At 42.9% G+C, this 18,993-nt stretch overlaps 1 protein-coding gene across 1 annotated transcript in view; it reads right to left on the bottom strand.

The window, feature by feature from the left end:
- LOC144934672 (complement C3-like) overlaps positions 1 to 18,993 on the bottom strand; it is a 332,072-nt gene that overhangs the window by 155,029 nt on the left and 158,050 nt on the right. The window contains exons 21-23 of the mRNA XM_078860722.1: positions 18,078 to 18,126; positions 15,923 to 16,009; positions 14,175 to 14,378 (exon numbers count right to left, since the gene is read on the bottom strand). Of these exons, the coding sequence (XP_078716848.1) occupies positions 14,175 to 14,378; positions 15,923 to 16,009; positions 18,078 to 18,126 (340 nt within the window). The remainder of the gene's footprint in view (positions 1 to 14,174; positions 14,379 to 15,922; positions 16,010 to 18,077; positions 18,127 to 18,993) is intronic.

Below are 18,993 nucleotides of genomic sequence, written 5' to 3'. Positions count from 1 at the left end.
ATCGAAATATCCAGCGGAGGACAGCAGGAAAAAGGCATGCGAAGAGCTACAGCGGAGAGTGCAGACGAGTCAGCAGCAACTACGTGTGTGGACCAAGCAAGGTGACGGGAATTCCGCTAACTTTGCGGGTGCTTTGGAAATAGTAAGGAATGGAAAGCCATTCACAGATGGCGAGTATGCCAAAACATTCATGCTTGATGTGGCCAATGAACTTTTTGATGACTTCCTAAATAAAGACAAGATAATCAAACGAATAAAAGACATGCCTCTGTCAGCAAGAACTGTTCACGATCGTAGCATCATGATGGCAAATCAAGTCGAGGAAACACAAATTAAGGACATAAACGCCGGGACATACTTTTCTCTCGCGTTAGATGAGTCAACAGACGTTAGCCATCTATCTCAGTTCAGTATAATTGCCAGGTATGCTGCGGGTGACACACTGCGTGAGGAAAGCTTGGCTGTTTTGCCAATGAAAGGGACAACAAGAGGAGAGGATTTATTCACGTCTTTCATGGAGTTTGCTAAAGAAAAAAAACTACCGATGGATAAACTTATTACTGTCTGTACTGATGGTGCACCCTGTATGTTGGGGAAGAACAAAGGATTTGTAGCGCTTCTCCGTGAACATGAAAAGAGAGCCATCCTAAGTTTTCATTGCATCCAGTACCAGGAGGCGCTTTGCGCTCAGACGTGTGGCCAGGAGCTTGGTGAGGTGATGTCGCTGGTCATTCGAGTGGTCAACTGTATTGTTGCCCGAGCTTTAAATGATCGCCAGTTTAAAGCTCTGTTAGAAGAAGTTGGGAATCATTATCCCGGTCTGCTTTTACACAGCAACGTCCGTTGGTTGTCAAGGGGGAAGGTGCTCAGCCGTTTTGCAGCTTACCTGAGTGAAATCCGGACTTTTCTTGAAATGAAAGGCGTCAAGCATCCTGAACTAGACAACACTGACTGGCTCCTGCAGTTTCACTATCTCGTGGACATAACTGGCCATCTGAACCAGCTCAATGTGAAAATGCAAGGTATTAGAAATACAAACTCATCCCTTCAACAAGCAGTGTTTGCATTTGAAAGCAAGCTGGAAGTCTTTCTCAGGGACATTGAAACAGGTCGTCTTCTGCACTTTGAAAGACTGCGACAATTTAGAGATGCATGCTTAGCAAGTGACTCCACACTCAACATCTGGATCTCCAGCAGCTAGCTGGCTTTACGTCCAATCTCCTGCAGTCATTCAAAGCACGTTTTGGAGAATTTCGTGCGCACACTGGTCTTTTCAAGTTCATCACTCATCCACATGAGTGTGCAGTGGACAAAGTCGACCTGACATGCATCCCCGGGGTCTCTATCGGAGACTTTGAGCTGGAAGTTGCTGACCTGAAGGCATCAGACATGTGGATGAGTAAGTTCAAGTCACTTAATCGAGAGTTGGAAAGTCTTGCGCGACAGCGAGCAGAGCTGGCGAGGGAACACAAGTGGACAGAAATGAAAAATCTTCAACCTGAAGACCAGCTGATTCTTAAAACTTGGAACGAGCTTCCTGTGACATACCACACAACGCAGCGTGTGAGTATTGCCGTATTGACCATGTTTGGCTCTACATATGCATGTGAGCAGTCATTCTCGCATATGAGGAACATTAAGACCAACCTCACGTTTAACTGATGGAAGCCTCAACGCCTGCATGAAGCTCAACCTCACCACGTATGAACCAGACTATAAGGCCATCAGCAAAACCATGCAGCACCAGAAGTCGCATTAAAATACATATTTAATTTATTATACGTTAAACATACTATATGGCTCTCAATGAAATATATTTAGAAATATTTGGCTTTTATGGCTCTCCCAGAAAAAAAGGTTCCCGACCCCTGGTCTAAGTCGATGTGTTTCTATGTGTGTGGGTCGATGTCTGTGTAAGTCGATATGTGTGTCTGTGTTTTTCACCCGGGCAATGCCCAGGTACTTACTTCTAGTCTAACCTATAAAGGCATTTTTTAGTCTGTATGTCCGTCTGCGCGCTTGGGAGGGATTTGGCTCTCGAATGGTGGGGTTATGTACGAAAAATGTTGCAAGGCAGTCGCCCTAAGCATAGGCTATTCCGTTTTCCCATCCGTAAACTTTTAAGTAGTTAAATTAACAATTGAGTGCTATTTCGCATTATTTTATTAATTCCCAGCGCAGCTGACGCTGCCCAGGGGTTGCACCCTGGCAACGCACGTGCGTCATCGGTGGAAGGTGGGGGGGGATTTCTCCTTCGAGTTCAAAATGCAAAAAAAAATACAGTGGTACCTCGGTATACGTCGTTAATTCGTTCCAGAAGGTAGGACTTATACCTAAAATGATGTATACCAAACGCATATTTCCCATACGAAATAAATGAAATAATCCGTTCCAGAGTTTAAGAAATTATATTTTATGTGGCATATTATACATTAATGGGGTTTTATGAAATAATTTAGACACTACGTATTACTAAAATGCATACAAAAATTAAAATAAATGCATAAATAAATTAAAATATATTGAAAACAAAATCAATTTTAACGTCACTTTACCTTGCTGAGAGGAGTTGATAGCCTACGAGGATGTTGGTGAGGAAGGGTAGGAGGAGATGTTATTTTTGGAAGGAGAGTCCCCTTCCATTAAAAGTTCAAGAAGCTGAAATTCTGGGGTTTTTTCTCTTTCTCCTTTCTGTATTTTTTTCTTGACTTGGACCTGGTTGAGGCTCACTAGGTTTGAGTTTTACAAAAAAATCTGTCCCTTGAAGTTTGGTTTGCCTTCTTCTAAGAATGTTCCTGAAGTGTGACATTGTCTGGTCATTCCACACAATACTGTTACGGCTCTAACAAACCGTAACAGTATTGTGTACTCGGGTACTGTTCGCGGTGACTGATCCCGACCCATACAAGTCCTAGCAAGCGCGTCATATCCCAACAGAGACGTCGTATACAAATACGTTTTTTTTCGTCAAAACACGACGTATACCAAATTCGACGTATTCCAAAGCGGTCGTATACCGAGGTATGACTGTACACACAACGCTGAGGTTAATTAATCAAAGTGTCATGTCCTCTTCTCTCCCCCCCCCCCCACCCCAATGTGTGCACTTACTACTATAGGTTTGGTAGATACTAATATTATAGCGCTTGGATAGTATTATTTTAGCGCGGGGGGAGGGGTTGATGGGTGGGGGGATGATGGGGGGGAGGGGGGTAGCGGCCCAGCCCACAGCCTCAGCCGACTGCAATCTAGGCGAGGCAGGGGGCTTTGCACAGGACTAGGCCTCACCACGGCACTCTGACAGGTTAGTAGTTTGTGATAAAGAGTTGCTATATATACTGCTATAGTCAGCATGTACTGCTGTAGTCATAGCAGGTACTACCACAATGTGCACTTCTGTAATCATAGCAGGTACCGCCACAGTATGCACTGCTGTAATCATAGCAGGTACCACCACAGTCGGTATGCACTGCTGTGATAATAGCAGGCACCACCACATTATGCACTGCTGTAATCATAGCAGGTACCACCACAGTCGGTATGGAGGGCTGTTATCATAGCAGGTCCCACCACAGTATTCACTGTAATCATAGCAGGCACCACCTGAGTATGCACTGCTGTAATCATAGCAGGTACCACCACAGTCGGTATGCACTGCTGTGATCATAGCAGGTACCACCACATTATGCACTGCTGTTATCATATCAGGTCCCACCACAGTATGCACTGTAATCATAGCATGTACCACCACAGTATGCACTGCTGTTATCATAGCAGGTCCCACCACAGTATGCACTGCTATAATCATAGCAGGTACTACCACAGTATGCACTGCTGTAGTTAAAGCAGGTTCCACCACAGTTGGTATGTACTGCTTTGATAACAGTTACCACCACAGTCAGTATGCGCTGCTGTAGTGAAAGCAGGTACCACCATAGTCGGTATGCAATGCTGTAGTTAAAGCAGGTACCACCAAAGTTGGTATGCACTGCTGTCTTCATAGCAGGTACCAACAGTCGGTATGCACTGCTGTTATGAAAGCAGGTACCACCACAGTCAGTATGCACTGCTGTAGTCATAGCAGGATACCACCACAGTGGATATGCACTGCTGTAGTCATAGCAGGTGCCACCACAGTTTGTATGCACTGTTGTAGTGATAGCAGGTACCACCACAGTCAGTAGGGACTGCTGTAGTGATAGCAGGAACCATCATAGTCGGTATGCATTGCTGCAGTGATAGCAGATTCCGCTACAGTCAGTATGTACTGCTGTAATCATACAGGTACCACCACAGTCGGTATGAACTGCTGTAATTAAACCAGGTACCACCACAGTATGCACTGCTGTAATCATAGCAGGTCCCACCACACTCTGTATGCACTGCTCTAATCATAGCAGGTTCCACCTCCGTCAGTATCCACTGCTGTAACCATACCAGGTCCCACCACACTCTGTATGCATTGCTCTAATCATAGCAGGTACCACCACAGTCGGTATGCACTGCTGCCATCATAGCAGGCACCACAGTCAGTATGCACTGCTGTAATCATAGCAGGTACCACCACAGTCAGTATCCACTGCTGTAATTATAGCAGGTACCACAGTGAGAATGCACTTCTGTCATCATAGCAGGTACCACCACAGTATGCACTGCTATAATCATAGCAGGCACCACCACCGTATGCACTGCTGTCGTGAAAGCAGGTGCCACCAAAGTCGGTATGCACTGCTGTAGTTAAAGCAGGTTCCACCACAGTTGGTATGTACTGCTGTGATAGCAGTTACCACCACAGTCGGTATGCGCTGCTGTAGTGAAAGCAGGTACCACCATAGTCGGTATGCAATGATGTAGTTAAAGCAGGTACCACCATAGTCGGTATGCAATGGTGTAGTTAAAGCAGGTACCACCAAAGTTGGTATGCACTGCTGTATTCATAGCAGGTACCAACACAGTCGGTATGCACTGCTGTTATGAAAGCAGGTACCACCACAGTCAGTATGCACTGTTGTAGTCATAGCAGGATACCACCACAGTCAGTATGCACTGCTGTAGTGATAGCAGGTACCACCACAGTTGGTATGCACTGCTGTCGTGATAGCAGGTACCTCCACAGTCGGTATGCACTGCTGTGATCATAGCAGGATACCACCAGTCAGTATGCACTGCTGTAATCATAGCAGGTACCACCACAGTCGGTATGCACTGCTGTGATCATAGCATGTACCACCACAGTCAGTAGGGACTGCTGTAGTGATAGCAGGAACCATCACAGTCGGTATGCATTGCTGCAGTGATAGCAGATTCCGCCACAGTCAGTATGTTCTGCTGTAATCATACAGGTACCACTACAGTCGGTATGAACTGCTGTAATTAAACCAGGTACCACCACAGTATGCACTGCTGTAATCATAGCAGGTCCCACCACACTCAGTATGCACTGCTCTAATCATAGTACGTACCACCACAGTTGGTATGCACTGCTGTAATCATAGCAGGTAGCACAGTCAGTATGCACTGCTGTAATCATAGCAGGTACCACCACAGTCAGTATCCACTGCTGTAACCATACCAGGTCCCACCATACTCTGTATGCACTGCTCTAATCATAGCAGGTCCCACCACAGTCGGTATGCACTGCTGTAACCATAGCAGGCACCACAGTCAGTATCCACTGCTGTAATTATAGCAGGTACCACAGTGAGTATGCACTTCTGTAATCATAGCAGGTACCACCACAGTAGTGATAGTAGATACTGTTATCAAGTTGGTAGATACTGCTATATAGAGTTAGTATATACTAAAACAGTCAGTATATACCACTACAGTCAGTCAATACTGCTACAGTCACTAGATACTACTATACTACTATGGTCAGTAGCTACTAGCGTCAGTAGATGCTCCGAAAGAATGAGTAGATACTGCTATAGAGTTAGTAGATACTACTATATCAGTGGATACTACTATAGAGCTAGTAGTTACTACTATAAAGTAGGTAAATACTACTGTAGGGCCAGTAAATACTACTACTACGGTCATGTGTTACTGCTACAGTCAGTAAATACTACTATACAGTCAGTAGCTACTACTGGCTCAGTATATACTACTGTACAGTCAGTAGATACAACTAGAGTTAATAGATAATACTTACTCTGTTGTATTTAGTGTATGTAGGTATATAAACCTACGCGGGGGTAAAAATATTTTTTGAGGGGTCGACAATTTTCGGAAACCTTTTAGATCAACTATTTACCCCCCAATTTTTATATATTTTTGGACCTATGCAAGCCTCTAATATTTTTATTGGTGGAGAAATGGACAAACGGCCCACCTGGCTTTCACAATACCTTCGTATCTGTGTATGTATATGTAATAAACGACTGGACCACGATGTCTGTCTCAGTGTCCTTTATTATTCGGTTCGTGCTGTACACCCACACGGCTGTCTTTACTCCGTAGCTTCTCCACGGTGCTGACTCCAATGTCGGCCCGATCCACAACAGCAGCTCCGCTGCTGTTTCTCTCACACAGCCCCCCTTGGCTGTACTCTCTGCTGCTCTTCTCCCTCCGCAGCTCTCACAGCTTCTTGCTCTCTCTCTCTCTCTCCGCAGCTCCCTCCTGGCAGCCCTCCGCAGCTCTCACAGCTTCTTGCTCTCTCTCTCTCTCTCCGCAGCTCCTCCTGGCAGCCACACCGCTGCCTCTAACAAGCAGCCCCCTCTCTCTCTCTCTCCGCAGCTCCTCCTGGCAGCCACACCGCTGCCTCTAACAAGCAGCCCCCTCTCTCTCTCTCTCCGCAGCTCCTCCTGGCAGCCACACCGCTGCCTCTAACACGCAGCCCTCCTGGCTGTCTCCTCCCCAGCTGCACACCACTCCGCAGCTTCCTCTTATCTTCGGGGTTGGCTCCCGATGGCCGTCGGCGCCCCCCCTCTCCACACTTGCCCGCGTGGCCTCACTCTTTTCCGCTCACACCCCGACTGCCTTCCCCTTCCGGTTTACCCGCTTAAAGCCCCGAACCTTCCCCCCACGTCACATGACTCCACCCCCCGTGACGTCACCTCCGGAAGGTCGCTTACGCCCGCATTACATATATGTAAGGTTTTTAAGAGAAGTTTTAAAATATATTTTTTGCCCGAGCAATGCCGGGTACTTCCTGCTAGTTTCTTTTATAAATTCCTTCCCTCCAGCTTTTATAATTTCGCCTCTTATGCCGTCCACTCCTGGACTTTTGTTTTTCTGCACATGTTTAATTGCTTTTTCTAATTTTTCGTATGTTTTAACTTTCATCATCCCTTGGTGATGGGGATATCTTTTCTAGTTCCTCCAGCAGCTCTTTATTCTCTTGATCTGTATCTCAATACAAATCACTACAACACTCAGTCCATCTGTTTTTGTCTCTTCCTTGTTCATCAAATATCTTACCATCTTTGTGTTTTTATCACTGTTTACCTTTGTTGCCACTACGCTATTTGTGTCCATGACTAGTTTGTACACTTCCCTGGTTTTGTATTCTCCAGCATAGTATTCAATGTCGCGACAACCATTTATGAGTATCCTTTCTTGCCAATGTCCTTACCTCATTGCTTTACATTTTTTACTTATCCATAATATAGGTTTTTTGGGGTTGGATCGCGTAAATATATAAATGTGTCATTAAAACACACCACCACCCGACACAGCCAACAAAAACATGCAAATTCGTCACTAGTGTAGGGGTGTCAGGGGAAGGATTCCCACCAATAGGATGGTTAGTGGGAGGGGTGATCGAGTAGATATAAGGGGAGAACGGGCGGGAAGAGGGGGCCTTTGGCGGGAACGAGAATGGGACGGCTGGGGACAGGTGTGGATGGGAGAAAAGGATTAAAAGACGAAACCCCTGCAATCTTGTGTCGGCTCTCCTTTACACTAGTACAGCACACCGGTGTGTTGGAAAGCCAAGCCACAACATTTACAATCTGAGTACGACGTTTTCACAGTAATTACAACTAGCTTCATCAGGCGACAGCCAGATTTGTGGAGAAGTCCACCTGTTTCATTCCTTATGTAGAGGTGTAGATGTGGTGACCACACTTCTGCACTCTTGCGCAAAGTGGGGGGGGGGAGATTAATGAGTCAACGTACATTATGCATGTGTATGTGTATAATGTGAGCCCTTTGATCTTGTCCTTGCTGTCCATTGTGTGTATTAAAATAGGCATACCAACGGTAATCCCTATTGAAGTATGGTGGTCTGTAAGGAATGCATTTAAACAATGTAAAAAAAAACCTCTTATGGATATTGGTCGCAAAATCTTACGTATTTTGTACTTAGTCGGCATCTTGTCAGATTCCTTTATCTTTAGCCAAAATTTCTCAGTTATCCATTTTCTATTAGGTTTTATATCTAAGAGTGCTGTTGCTTCTACTGCTTGCTCCAGTATCTACTTCAGTGCCAATGCCTTGTTGTCTATGCTAAGGTGTTTCTTTTTTGCCTCCCTGATTCTACTTAATATTTTCTCTTCATATTTACTTGGGTTGCATAGAACCAAGCTGTGGTCCGATGACACATCGGCTCCTTGGACTGTTCTGTAAAGTCGAACTGTTTTCTATCGTATATCAATCATTACCTAATCCATCATATTTGTTTTCCATCTGGTACCCTCCATGTCTATTATCTGCAGTCTTTATGTTTGAACTTAGTAATAAAGTTTAGCATGTCATGCATGATGCGTTCCCATCCGGTGTTATCCTTCCCAACTTTTGCGTTCCAATCTCCCACAATATTTTTTTATGTTTCCAAGGCAGTTCCTTTAACGTATTTTACAGCATTACATAGAACTCTTCAATATCCTAATCTAATGTTGGTGCATATATTTGGATGACAGACCTATTTAGGGGTTGTCCATTCAATCTTTCTACAATTACTCTTGCTGTAACCAGCCTGTATCCCAAAAATTATGCTTTGGCTTTTGCACTCCAACAAGAAACCTACCCCTTCGATGTTCAATTTATATTCCCTTGACCAGATCACTTCATTCCCATTTATCTCCCCCGTTCATATCTATCTAATTTCTGCCAGTTCTAGATGTCATATCTCTATCTTTCTATTTACTTTCTTAGCAGCTCCAACTTGTCCTGCCTCTTCGTTGTTTTGGAATTTGACTGCTTTGTTCCTGATGGTGTCAGCTGCTGCTGCTTTTCTGGTACCAAATTTCACCCGACCCTCCTACCTCCTACTTTTTTTGTATCCAGGCTAGAGAATGGCTCAGATGTCCACTGGATTGTAGACCCCTGAGACGTAGTTAAAGCTCCATATAAAAGCTTGAATTATTGGGACAGCTCCCCCCGCCCCCCATATGGGATTTTTTTTAGATCTCCCTCTAGATTATATTGTTAACATCTGGAGCTGTCCGTGACCAAACTTCTGTCTCAAGTGCAATGAGTTGATGGTGTCAGCATGATTACTAACTACACAAAAACATAATATTTGGTTCTGCACAAAATTTGACAATTTCTCAGCTACTGAGAATTGAAAACATTGGTTTTAATTTCAGGTGATAAATATGACTCAGTGGGTGGGAAACTACTTCAACTTACTGTGTGGACCAGAGTAACCCTTTTCTACTTGCACATCTGAGTTGAGCAGGGTAGGGCTTTCACAGTAATTGGGTGGGTTTCCACAGTTATTTGCTGTTCCAAGGAGGTTCCAAATCGTGATATGCTGGCCTCCACAAGACATGAATCTGGCTCAGTGCCAAGCACAACAAAATAATTTGCTTGAAAACATCATTGAGCCTTCAAATTTTCGACTCCATTCTTTAAAAATGTAGCTGAAGCCACAAAGATGTATTTATCCAAATACATAGAAATAGCATGCATCTCCATTTTTATTTCTGCACTTGTTTTTGTTCAATATCTGTCAAATTGCCATTCTGAGCTGTATGGCACAGCAGAAAGCACACAATGATTACACTGGTCAACAAAAAAAATCTGATCTCAGATTTGCTCTATCACATCTCATTTTATGCTATCGGCATACCCCATTTTCATTGATTTTACCCAAAATTAACTCCGTCACTTATGATTGCAAGTTGTTGCGAGTCAGTGACTGCTTTAGTGTTAAAATATGGTGTTGTATTTTTAGGATAGTGTGTTTATAATATCATTTTATGTAGATATCCACATTTATTTAATATTTTTCTTCTGCAGGGCATGATCTAACAATGGCTACAACATCCGAAAGAAGGAAATGCAGTAATGACCCAGATATCTTCTGCTACATCTGTGGCAGCTTCACTTTGCATGATCAAAGGCGCAACATCAATACCTTTGTCAAAAGGTTTATCTTACCTACTTTAAAGTACGACTTGGAGACCAAGACAAAAATTGGGCTCCTCACAAAGTGTGTAAAACCTGTGTTGAAACTTTGCTAAGCTGAAGTTTGGTGTGCCAATGGTTTGGAGAGAACCTACAAACCATTTGGATAACTGCTACTTCTGCCTTGTCAATGTAAAATGTTTCAATAAGAAAAACAAACAACACTTACAATACCCAGATATCCCATCTGCCAGACGACCAGTTTAGCACTGTGAGGAAATACCTGTGCCTGTATTTACTGAGTTACCAGAGATTGATGTTGAATCCCTCAGTTTACCTGCTTCTACAGATGATGATGATGATGCTCAGATCGAATATAGGCCATCTGATGCAGATTGTGATAAAAATGTCTCTGTTTAGTCAGCCTGAATTGAATGATCTTGTAAGAGATTTGTATTTGCCAAAGCAGTCTGCTGAATTGTTGGCTTCCAGGCTGCAAGAGAAAGGACTACTCAGACCTGGCACTAGTGTCTCCTTTTATCGTAACAGAGAAGCAGCACTTCGAAAGTACTTCCATTCAGATGGTCAACTTGTTTATTGTAATGATGTTGAAGGGCTTCTTCTCAATATGGGACTGCCCGCATATGATTCAAGTGAATGGAGACTTTTTATTGACAGTAGTAAAAGGAGTTTGAAATGTGTGTTACTTCACAACAGAAATATACATGGTTCAATCCCAATAGGACACTCTGTAAAAATGAATGAAGAGTATGCCAACATCAAGATTGTTCTGGATAGATTGGAATACCATGTTCATGGATGGCTAATTTGCGTCGATTTGAAAATGGTTAATTTTCTGCGGGGTCAGCAAGGAGGTCACACCAAATACCCTTGTTTCCTGTGCTACTGGGATAGTAGGGCTATATTAGAACACTGGGTTAAAAAGAACTGGCCACCAAGAATCAGTTTGACGCCTGGTGACAAGAACATCAAGAATGAGCCTCTGGTTGATAGGAATAAAATTGTATTTCCCCCACTGCACATAAAACTTGGGTTAATGAAGCAATTCATCAAAGCTCTTGATCACACTGTAGACTGCTTCAGCTATATATGTTCAACCTTTTCAAGTCTCAGTGCCGAGAAGAAAAAGGCAGGAATATTTGATGGCCCTCAAATAAGAACACTCATCAGGGATCCACACTTTGTTACAACAATGACTGCGGCAGAGGCTAGAACTTGGAATGCATTCTCTGATGTGGTGCGGAATTTCCTTGGGAACAGGAAAGCGGACAACTATCGAGAGATTGTGGAGGAGCTGCTCTTGAGTCTCCAAGCACTTGGATGTAGAATGAGCATCAAGGTTCACTACTTACATAGTCACTTGGCCCAGTTTCCAGAGAACATGGGTCACGTGAGCGAAGAGCAAGGTGAACGCTTTCATCAAGACATTAAAGTTATGGAAGAACGTTACCAAGGCCGATGGGACTCAAACATGATGGCAGATTACTGCTGGTCCTTGATGAGAGACATTCCACAAGCTGTACATCGGAGATCGTCAAAGAAGAGGTCATTTATGCAGATGTAACATCACTATTGTGAATGACCTTTTTGTACATATTTTTCTTATCTTCACAATTCAATTCTTACATGGTAATATGCATTCACTCACATTGATATGCAGTCACTTTCACAACTTTGTGCTACGGCTCATTAAATGTTTGCTCCTTATTATTGTATATTGCATTTTATTTTACTCTTGTATGGATGTCTGTTTAGCTATTCGTATATGAGCATAAATTTGCTGTTTTTATTGAAAATGCAATATTTGATATCTCAAAAACCTGATGTGATAGACAAAAACTGATGCCAGATTTGGAATCAGCACCCAAAAATCACATTAAAACCGTTGGAATATCTTATTCCAGAAAAAGTGTGTTGACCAGTGTTATCAGTGTTCTTATCTAGGCATGCTGCTGTCGTTTTTCATTCTCAAGTTCAGCTGTCCCAGGGAGTTGCACCCAGGTATCCACCGCCTTGTTCCAACATTTTGATCCTAGACAATTTCTGCCCCAGATTCCAGTTGAGCGCTAACCACAGCACCCTCTGTGCAGTGACATTGTATCAAACTAAATGACCTACATGGCACGAGGAGGCCTTCAGCAACGGATTGACAAAAGTAAAGCTTATAACTCGCCATATGTGAATGTATGGCTCTTTATTACATACTGGTATTTTATACTTGTGAAGATACGTTTTCAGCACAAGGATATAATCTCCAATAGGTCTCTTAAGACACGAACCATGGTAGGAATTTGTCCAAAACAGTTGAAAATTGTCAAAAAATAACCAATTGGTAACCATTTTACAAACGGCCAATTAGTCACAATTTTACAAACAGCCAATGACTGCCCCTCCCACCCTACGTAATAACGGAGCTGTTTTTCTCCACGTGCTCAGCGTTCAGCCAATAGGAAACGTCCCCAAATTAACTCCCGCCGGAGCTGCTTTGCTACCAGGTACGCAATGCTTACCAATGGGAGGATCTGTGGCAAACAGACAATGACAACTGGAGGCTAAGCCTCCCATGTGTCAATCGCTAAACCAATGGTAAACTCCATACACTCCAGCCAAAGGTAATTTATGATATTCTATAATTGAATAACTGGCACGTCTCGGCTTCTGCGATGGCCCCAACGCAGTTCCTCAACTTAAGGGCAGCTTTACAGCTTCCTTACAGATTTACAGTATTTGAGCATTTCTTCACTTTTTTATATTCTTTCGTTCTTTTGGTAAAGTCACGTAGATACAAAAAAATAAATAAAAATAAAGTGAATAAAAATATCACGACGTTTCGATCACAACACAAGCGGTCGTCATCAGGAAAATGGGTTAGCCTCTCAAGGCAAACTATTTAAAAAGGTTTGGAGATGGTCGTAGCCAAAGTGTATCAGCAGCACCAGCAGCAGGGGTGGGGCAGCAACAATACCAATGCAGCAGCAATGCCAATGCAACAAAGGGCCGCCAGGAAATCACTGCACCCCGCTCCACCCACCACACTGCTGACGGTGGAGGTTGACAAGAAAACACAAATCAAGTCATGACCCAAAAGTGGTTGATGACATCTTTCCAATGATTGCTGAGTCTAGAACCTTCCTCTCGGTTGAAATTGTGTCTGAGTCTGTAAAAATGAATGGCTTCATGAACGAATCTTTGTTGATAGCCAGTAGAATTGCAAAGTACCGTCGTCTAAGAGAAATACATTTCGTGTGAGCAAGCCGCATTAAAATAATGATCAGCCATGGCAGAAGAATTGGTCCTACCATGTTTCACTTAAAATATATTGGGCAACGTTTTACTTTAGTTACACGAAGATATGATGTGCACTGAATTAATCATGGTTATAAAATACCTGGTAATACAGTAGCTGGTATTCTTTTCAAAAATGATAAATGTTTTCATAGAAACTTATGTAAACACTATTGTGATTTTTTTCCACACGAAATACTCAGTCTCAACTATTTTGTCAGGAGGGTCCGGCCATATTTTTGCAGAAACAGGCGATGTTGCCATGTGCAATCGCAATTATATTATTTGCATCCTATTTGTCACCATTTGGATGTCTGAAGAATACCGGTTACACTGGGTACTTTGTTTTGCTTTTGGAGGAAACTGGTGAATCTGGAGGAACGCCATGCAGAACAGGTGAAAAAATAACACTACAAAGAGGCGCCCAAGTTGGGAATTGAACCCATGGATTTTTGCTGAGGCACGAGTGTTACCCCTGCACCACCCTTGATGAGATGCAATAATGTAAAAGCGAGATGTCTGGGCTGCACACTTGCTGCTGAACTACAAGTCATCCATCCTTGGAGGCCACTCACCTTGTTTGAGGAACGCTATTGCCTCTTCTCTCCGATTGAGGCCAATTTTCCCCCACTCCTGGACTGAGTCCAAGTAAATTAGTGTCAGTGTAGTTGGAGCCATTCTAATCATGTTCTGCTCACCACATCCTGATGGAACCTGAATCAGATGTGATATGGACTTTGCATCGAGGCAGTTGACCATAGTCTCTGCCAATTCATCTCCTGAAAAGTAGAATTAAAATAACCCATGGTTATCCAAGTTAATTCAGCAACAGCAGTTTTACTATCCTGGGTATGCCGGTCTAGAACAAACTGGCTTCGGACATCCGGTAAGGACCCAGTCGAGCACTGATGGAAATCCTCTTAAGATCTCTCTACTGGCTGCCAGTGCACCAGATATATGTAGCATTTGCATTTGAGACTGGGATTTCTAGGGCTAGAGCTTACAGAATTGGCTCCACTAGTTACATCATTAGCTTCTCTGGACGGGCCCCAAGTACTAACAAGTGTCACGACGTGAACACTGATGCCTGGCTATCTCAAACCGCTTATAACTCGTTACGTTTTAGGTCGTATCAGTTGCTCTTCAAATTTACTGAGATTGGCAGTGCGACAGCAAAATCATCCATTGCATATTGTGCTTTCAGCATTGCAGCGCCATTAAACTGGAACTTGCTTAGTTGGGGCTTCCACCACTTACCGAGTGATCAACTTCTGTTCTGGCCAGCTTCAAAAACAAACTAAAAACCAGCTGGTTCACTGGTCAATTGTAAAATGACTAATGGCCAGGTGCGTGCCTCTTTCAATTTCACGCTGCTGTATACGTGGATTTTTATACTAAAAAATATCAACATTCGGCACAATGTGCGATCCTATGCTTGCTCATTCGTACCACTGCTTAGAGGAAGAACTGCTAGTAGAGCAAACTCTACAAGGTATTTTGGTCTACTCTTCGTAGGATTGTGTCCAGTGCTCTAACAATCACACCACTGGCAGTTTGATTTATTTCCCAAGTAAGAAGGTAAACATGCTGCGTTCATAGCTCTGCACATTTCTAAACACGCGGCAATCCGGTAACCAGTCTTTTCCGGGGTTTTCATTTGTTTACTGGTAATGCACAAACCATTGTAACAGCTCTAATAACAATACACTTGAAGGGATCTTTAATGAATTTCTTAATGTCACTTCCCAGAGGCCTTCTCTAACACGGGCTGATGCACTGCTCTACAAGAGGAACATTATTTATCTCAATGATGTTGATAGCACCATTGAAATAAACCACTTCAGAAAACATCTGCAGTTTCCAACACCATACTTTTTGTACTGCCTCCAAAGTAAGCTCACGGGCCCCTATGATGCTGCCCATCTGGGCAATGACATGGCCCAGTGGCAGGGCGTCCGTGGCTTGTTGCAGAAATGTGTGGTTCGAATCCGGCATACAGCCTGGTTAAAACTACAGGTGTATTAAATGTTAAATATTCTGACATTCAAAACAAGTAGGAAGCAGCATCGCCACCTACTGTGGAGAGTATAGCAAGTTGTGCCTGTGAAACATTTGCACCTTTATAATAGCCATGTGCAATAGGAATGGCAAAGATACCAAATGTAAAAAATGAGTATGCATTATAATAGGAAACCACACCTAAAAACAGCCTTGCATGAGCTGCAGCAGAGTTTTGGCGTTATAAGTGTACATGGGAGAATGTTGTGTCATTCACTGTAACACTTATGGCGTTTGGATTTGTATCGTGTCCCTTTCTACTCACCTTTAACACTAATGAATGTTAAAACATCCGAGTTGGGCACAACGTCTGGACTGATTTCATTTTTTATAAAGAATGTATTTCGCTCTTCTGCAAATGACAAATAGATTAATGTGAAAAACAACCCTCACAAACACCGGCCAGTTTGAGGCTGCAGATATTTTCACTCATGCAATCAAATCTATCTTGCAAATTGCCGAATGGAAAGATGAATCTCTAACCTTTTTTTAAAATCTATCTTACCTTACATCTGTACCTACCACTTGGTCTTCTCAAAGTCCTTCCTCTTTATAGTTGATGACAAATGTGCCCCATTAGCAATGTTTAATGAAGCCTCATGGTTCAACCCATACATTGCCCAGCTCATCCATTTCAGAAACCCAGCTTAGAAACTCCTAGAAAAGATTTGGACTCAAACTAGACAAACTACAGTCCTGTGTGACCACTGCACCTAATTAGTCTGTTAGCTCAAATACTGTAATTTTCAGGATACCCTCTCGGTTTAAAAATATGATCCCTAACTTTTCTGGAAATACATAAAGACCCTAAATGTAAAACCAATACCCCATACATTTAACCTTTCCATTCACGAGGCATCCATCCCTCCTCAATGAGAAAACTGATTTTGTGTGCCCCTTATCATAATGGTGGCACAACAGACAGCCCTAACAATTACAACTATCTCAATCCTCTCCACTGGCATAAAGTTTTTTGAGAATATTTTAAAATCATAAATTACATCCTAGAATATGCTCTCTTCCATCCGAATCAATCTGGCTTACGAGAAAAATAGAGCACAATCCCTGCAGTACTCAATACTCTTGATTTTCTTCCAACAGTCTTGCATTTTTCGTCATTGCGCCATCCTATTCCTTGACTAATCAACAGCATTTGACACTGGGTCACACTGTAATTTAGCAAAGTATAAAATGCCCAAATTTTTAGGATTGTACAATCAAAGAGATTTACAACATATTCTTGGATCTGTCGGAAAGACAGCGTCCGACAGCTCTGTTTTTCACCTGTTGTGGCCGAAACATCGTGAGAATGTAATTGTTTTATTTTTATTATTTTATTATTTCCCTTCTACGTGACTTTACCGAAATATCCAAGAATATGAATCCCTGCAGTCACGAAAGCTTTAAATCGAGATTTACAACACTTATCTGATTAATTAAAAATTGTCCCTATAAAAAATACATCTGAGAGGACCCCTATTACTAAGGGCTCTGCTTCGCCCTATCCTGTTTTCTGTCCCCCTGTATATCCGGAGAAGAGAAAGCTGCTAAAGACCGTCCAGCATGGTGTGGGATTGTTGCGGCCTTATGCTCCACAGAGAGTGAAGTGGACTAAGCTAAACATATCTGGAGAAACCATCACTGGGCCGTCTTCATCCTAAATGTCCTCTTAAACAATGCTGCCAATTCCCTAAAGGATCACTTAGTTCCTCTAACTCCCTCCCATAGCCTTGAAAAGTGCCTCCTTATTTTAATCGAAAATTGCATCTGATAAAACTTTGGTAGATTTCTGGAATTCCCTTGCTGGTCATCAACAGCTTTTGTCCCCCTTCTCTTCCCCTCTTTATTTCCCTATTAAACCAAAACAAAGACTATACTTTGCAACTATGCCTAACTTTTTTTCTGGCACCTCTGGTTCCCACGTTTTCGCTGGTTTTTATTGCATGTTTCGTTTAAGACTATTAAATACCTCGCTTATTAGTTGTGTAATATTCTTTAAAGACCCTGTTTTCGTTCTTTGCAATATTTATTTTTTTTGTCTTTTATTTTGTTGTCACTGCTGTGCTCATGCACCACGGATCTCCTTTGTACAAACTCCGAGTGTGAAACGACTGCAGACTATGCCTGTGAAACACGGCACCTTGATAATGGCCCTGCGCTATAAGAATGATGCATATATCAAATGTACACAATTACTATTTTGAATAATTATGGAAGAAAACATGAATACATGTGACTGTTCTTGGATTATTAGGAAGACTGCACTTGTCTTTAAAATGTGTAAGCAGTAATAGTAAAACAAAACATTAATGTGATGCATTTTTGGATACTCTTCTTGGATTAGAATTTGCAATATATTTAAAAATCTACTTGGACAAACGTATATGGAATACAGTGTAAATGTTGTGATCTATACTTACCAACATGAACAATTCTTGATTCAGACAGGATCTCTCTTACACCTTCCGGCTAAACAAAATACAAATTTAGAAAAATCACGTTTCTGGTAAAATGTACGTGTAATTAATCTTGTTCTTAATTTATTGTTCTGCTTGTTTAACCAGGAAAGCCTGAAAAGTCTGAGGAAGGTCCTGCCAAATTTGTGGAAACAGGGGCGATGTTACAGCTCTGTATGCAATCATAATGGAGTAAACTGAAGATATTTTTTCAGTTAGTGTGTTTTCTTTTTAAGCTGTGGGACGGAACAGGAGAAATCCAGGAAATCCATGCAAACCAGGGGAAGGGCATACAAACTCCAAACAGAGGTGCCAGTCAGCAATTGAAGCCAGACCCTTCCTGCTGAGACATGTGTTACCACTCTTGATTTGAAGCTTTCGTGACTGCAGGAATCCATATTCTCTGGTTCTTTCGGTAAAGTCACGTAGATAGAAATAAGAAAACACGACGTTTCGGTCACAACACAAGCGTCCATCTTCAGGTGAGAAATGATCTGCTGTTGTGGCTTTATATCGGCAAGGGAGGAAGGAAAAGGGGGTCGTGGCTGCAGGAGTTCACGGTGGAGAGGCGGGTCGTAGCTGGAGTCAAGGGTCGAGAGAGGGTGAAACGGGGAGCCAGGGTCAAGAGGGTAGGGATAGTGGATATAGCACAGCACCAGGGCTGGACGTGGCTGTGCTCCTCGGTCGGCCGTGTTGGATGATCCCACGACCGGCGCAGAGGAGACAGCACAGGGCAGCCGGCTGTGTTGGGAACCAGTGGGACCTAGCCCGGGACCCCTAACCCCTGGGAAGTGGTTCACCCCTCCCGTGTCTTGTGTAGCCCTTTAATAAACGGCGAAAGCCCTTAACCTCACCTCCATCTCTGAGTGAGTCGTCGCCA

Source organism: Lampetra fluviatilis, chromosome 11 (assembly GCF_964198595.1).
Source record: "Lampetra fluviatilis chromosome 11, kcLamFluv1.1, whole genome shotgun sequence".
Taxonomy (NCBI): domain Eukaryota; kingdom Metazoa; phylum Chordata; class Hyperoartia; order Petromyzontiformes; family Petromyzontidae; genus Lampetra; species Lampetra fluviatilis.
Note: the sequence above shows the minus strand (reverse complement) of the source record. Positions and strands in the feature narration are given on the sequence as shown.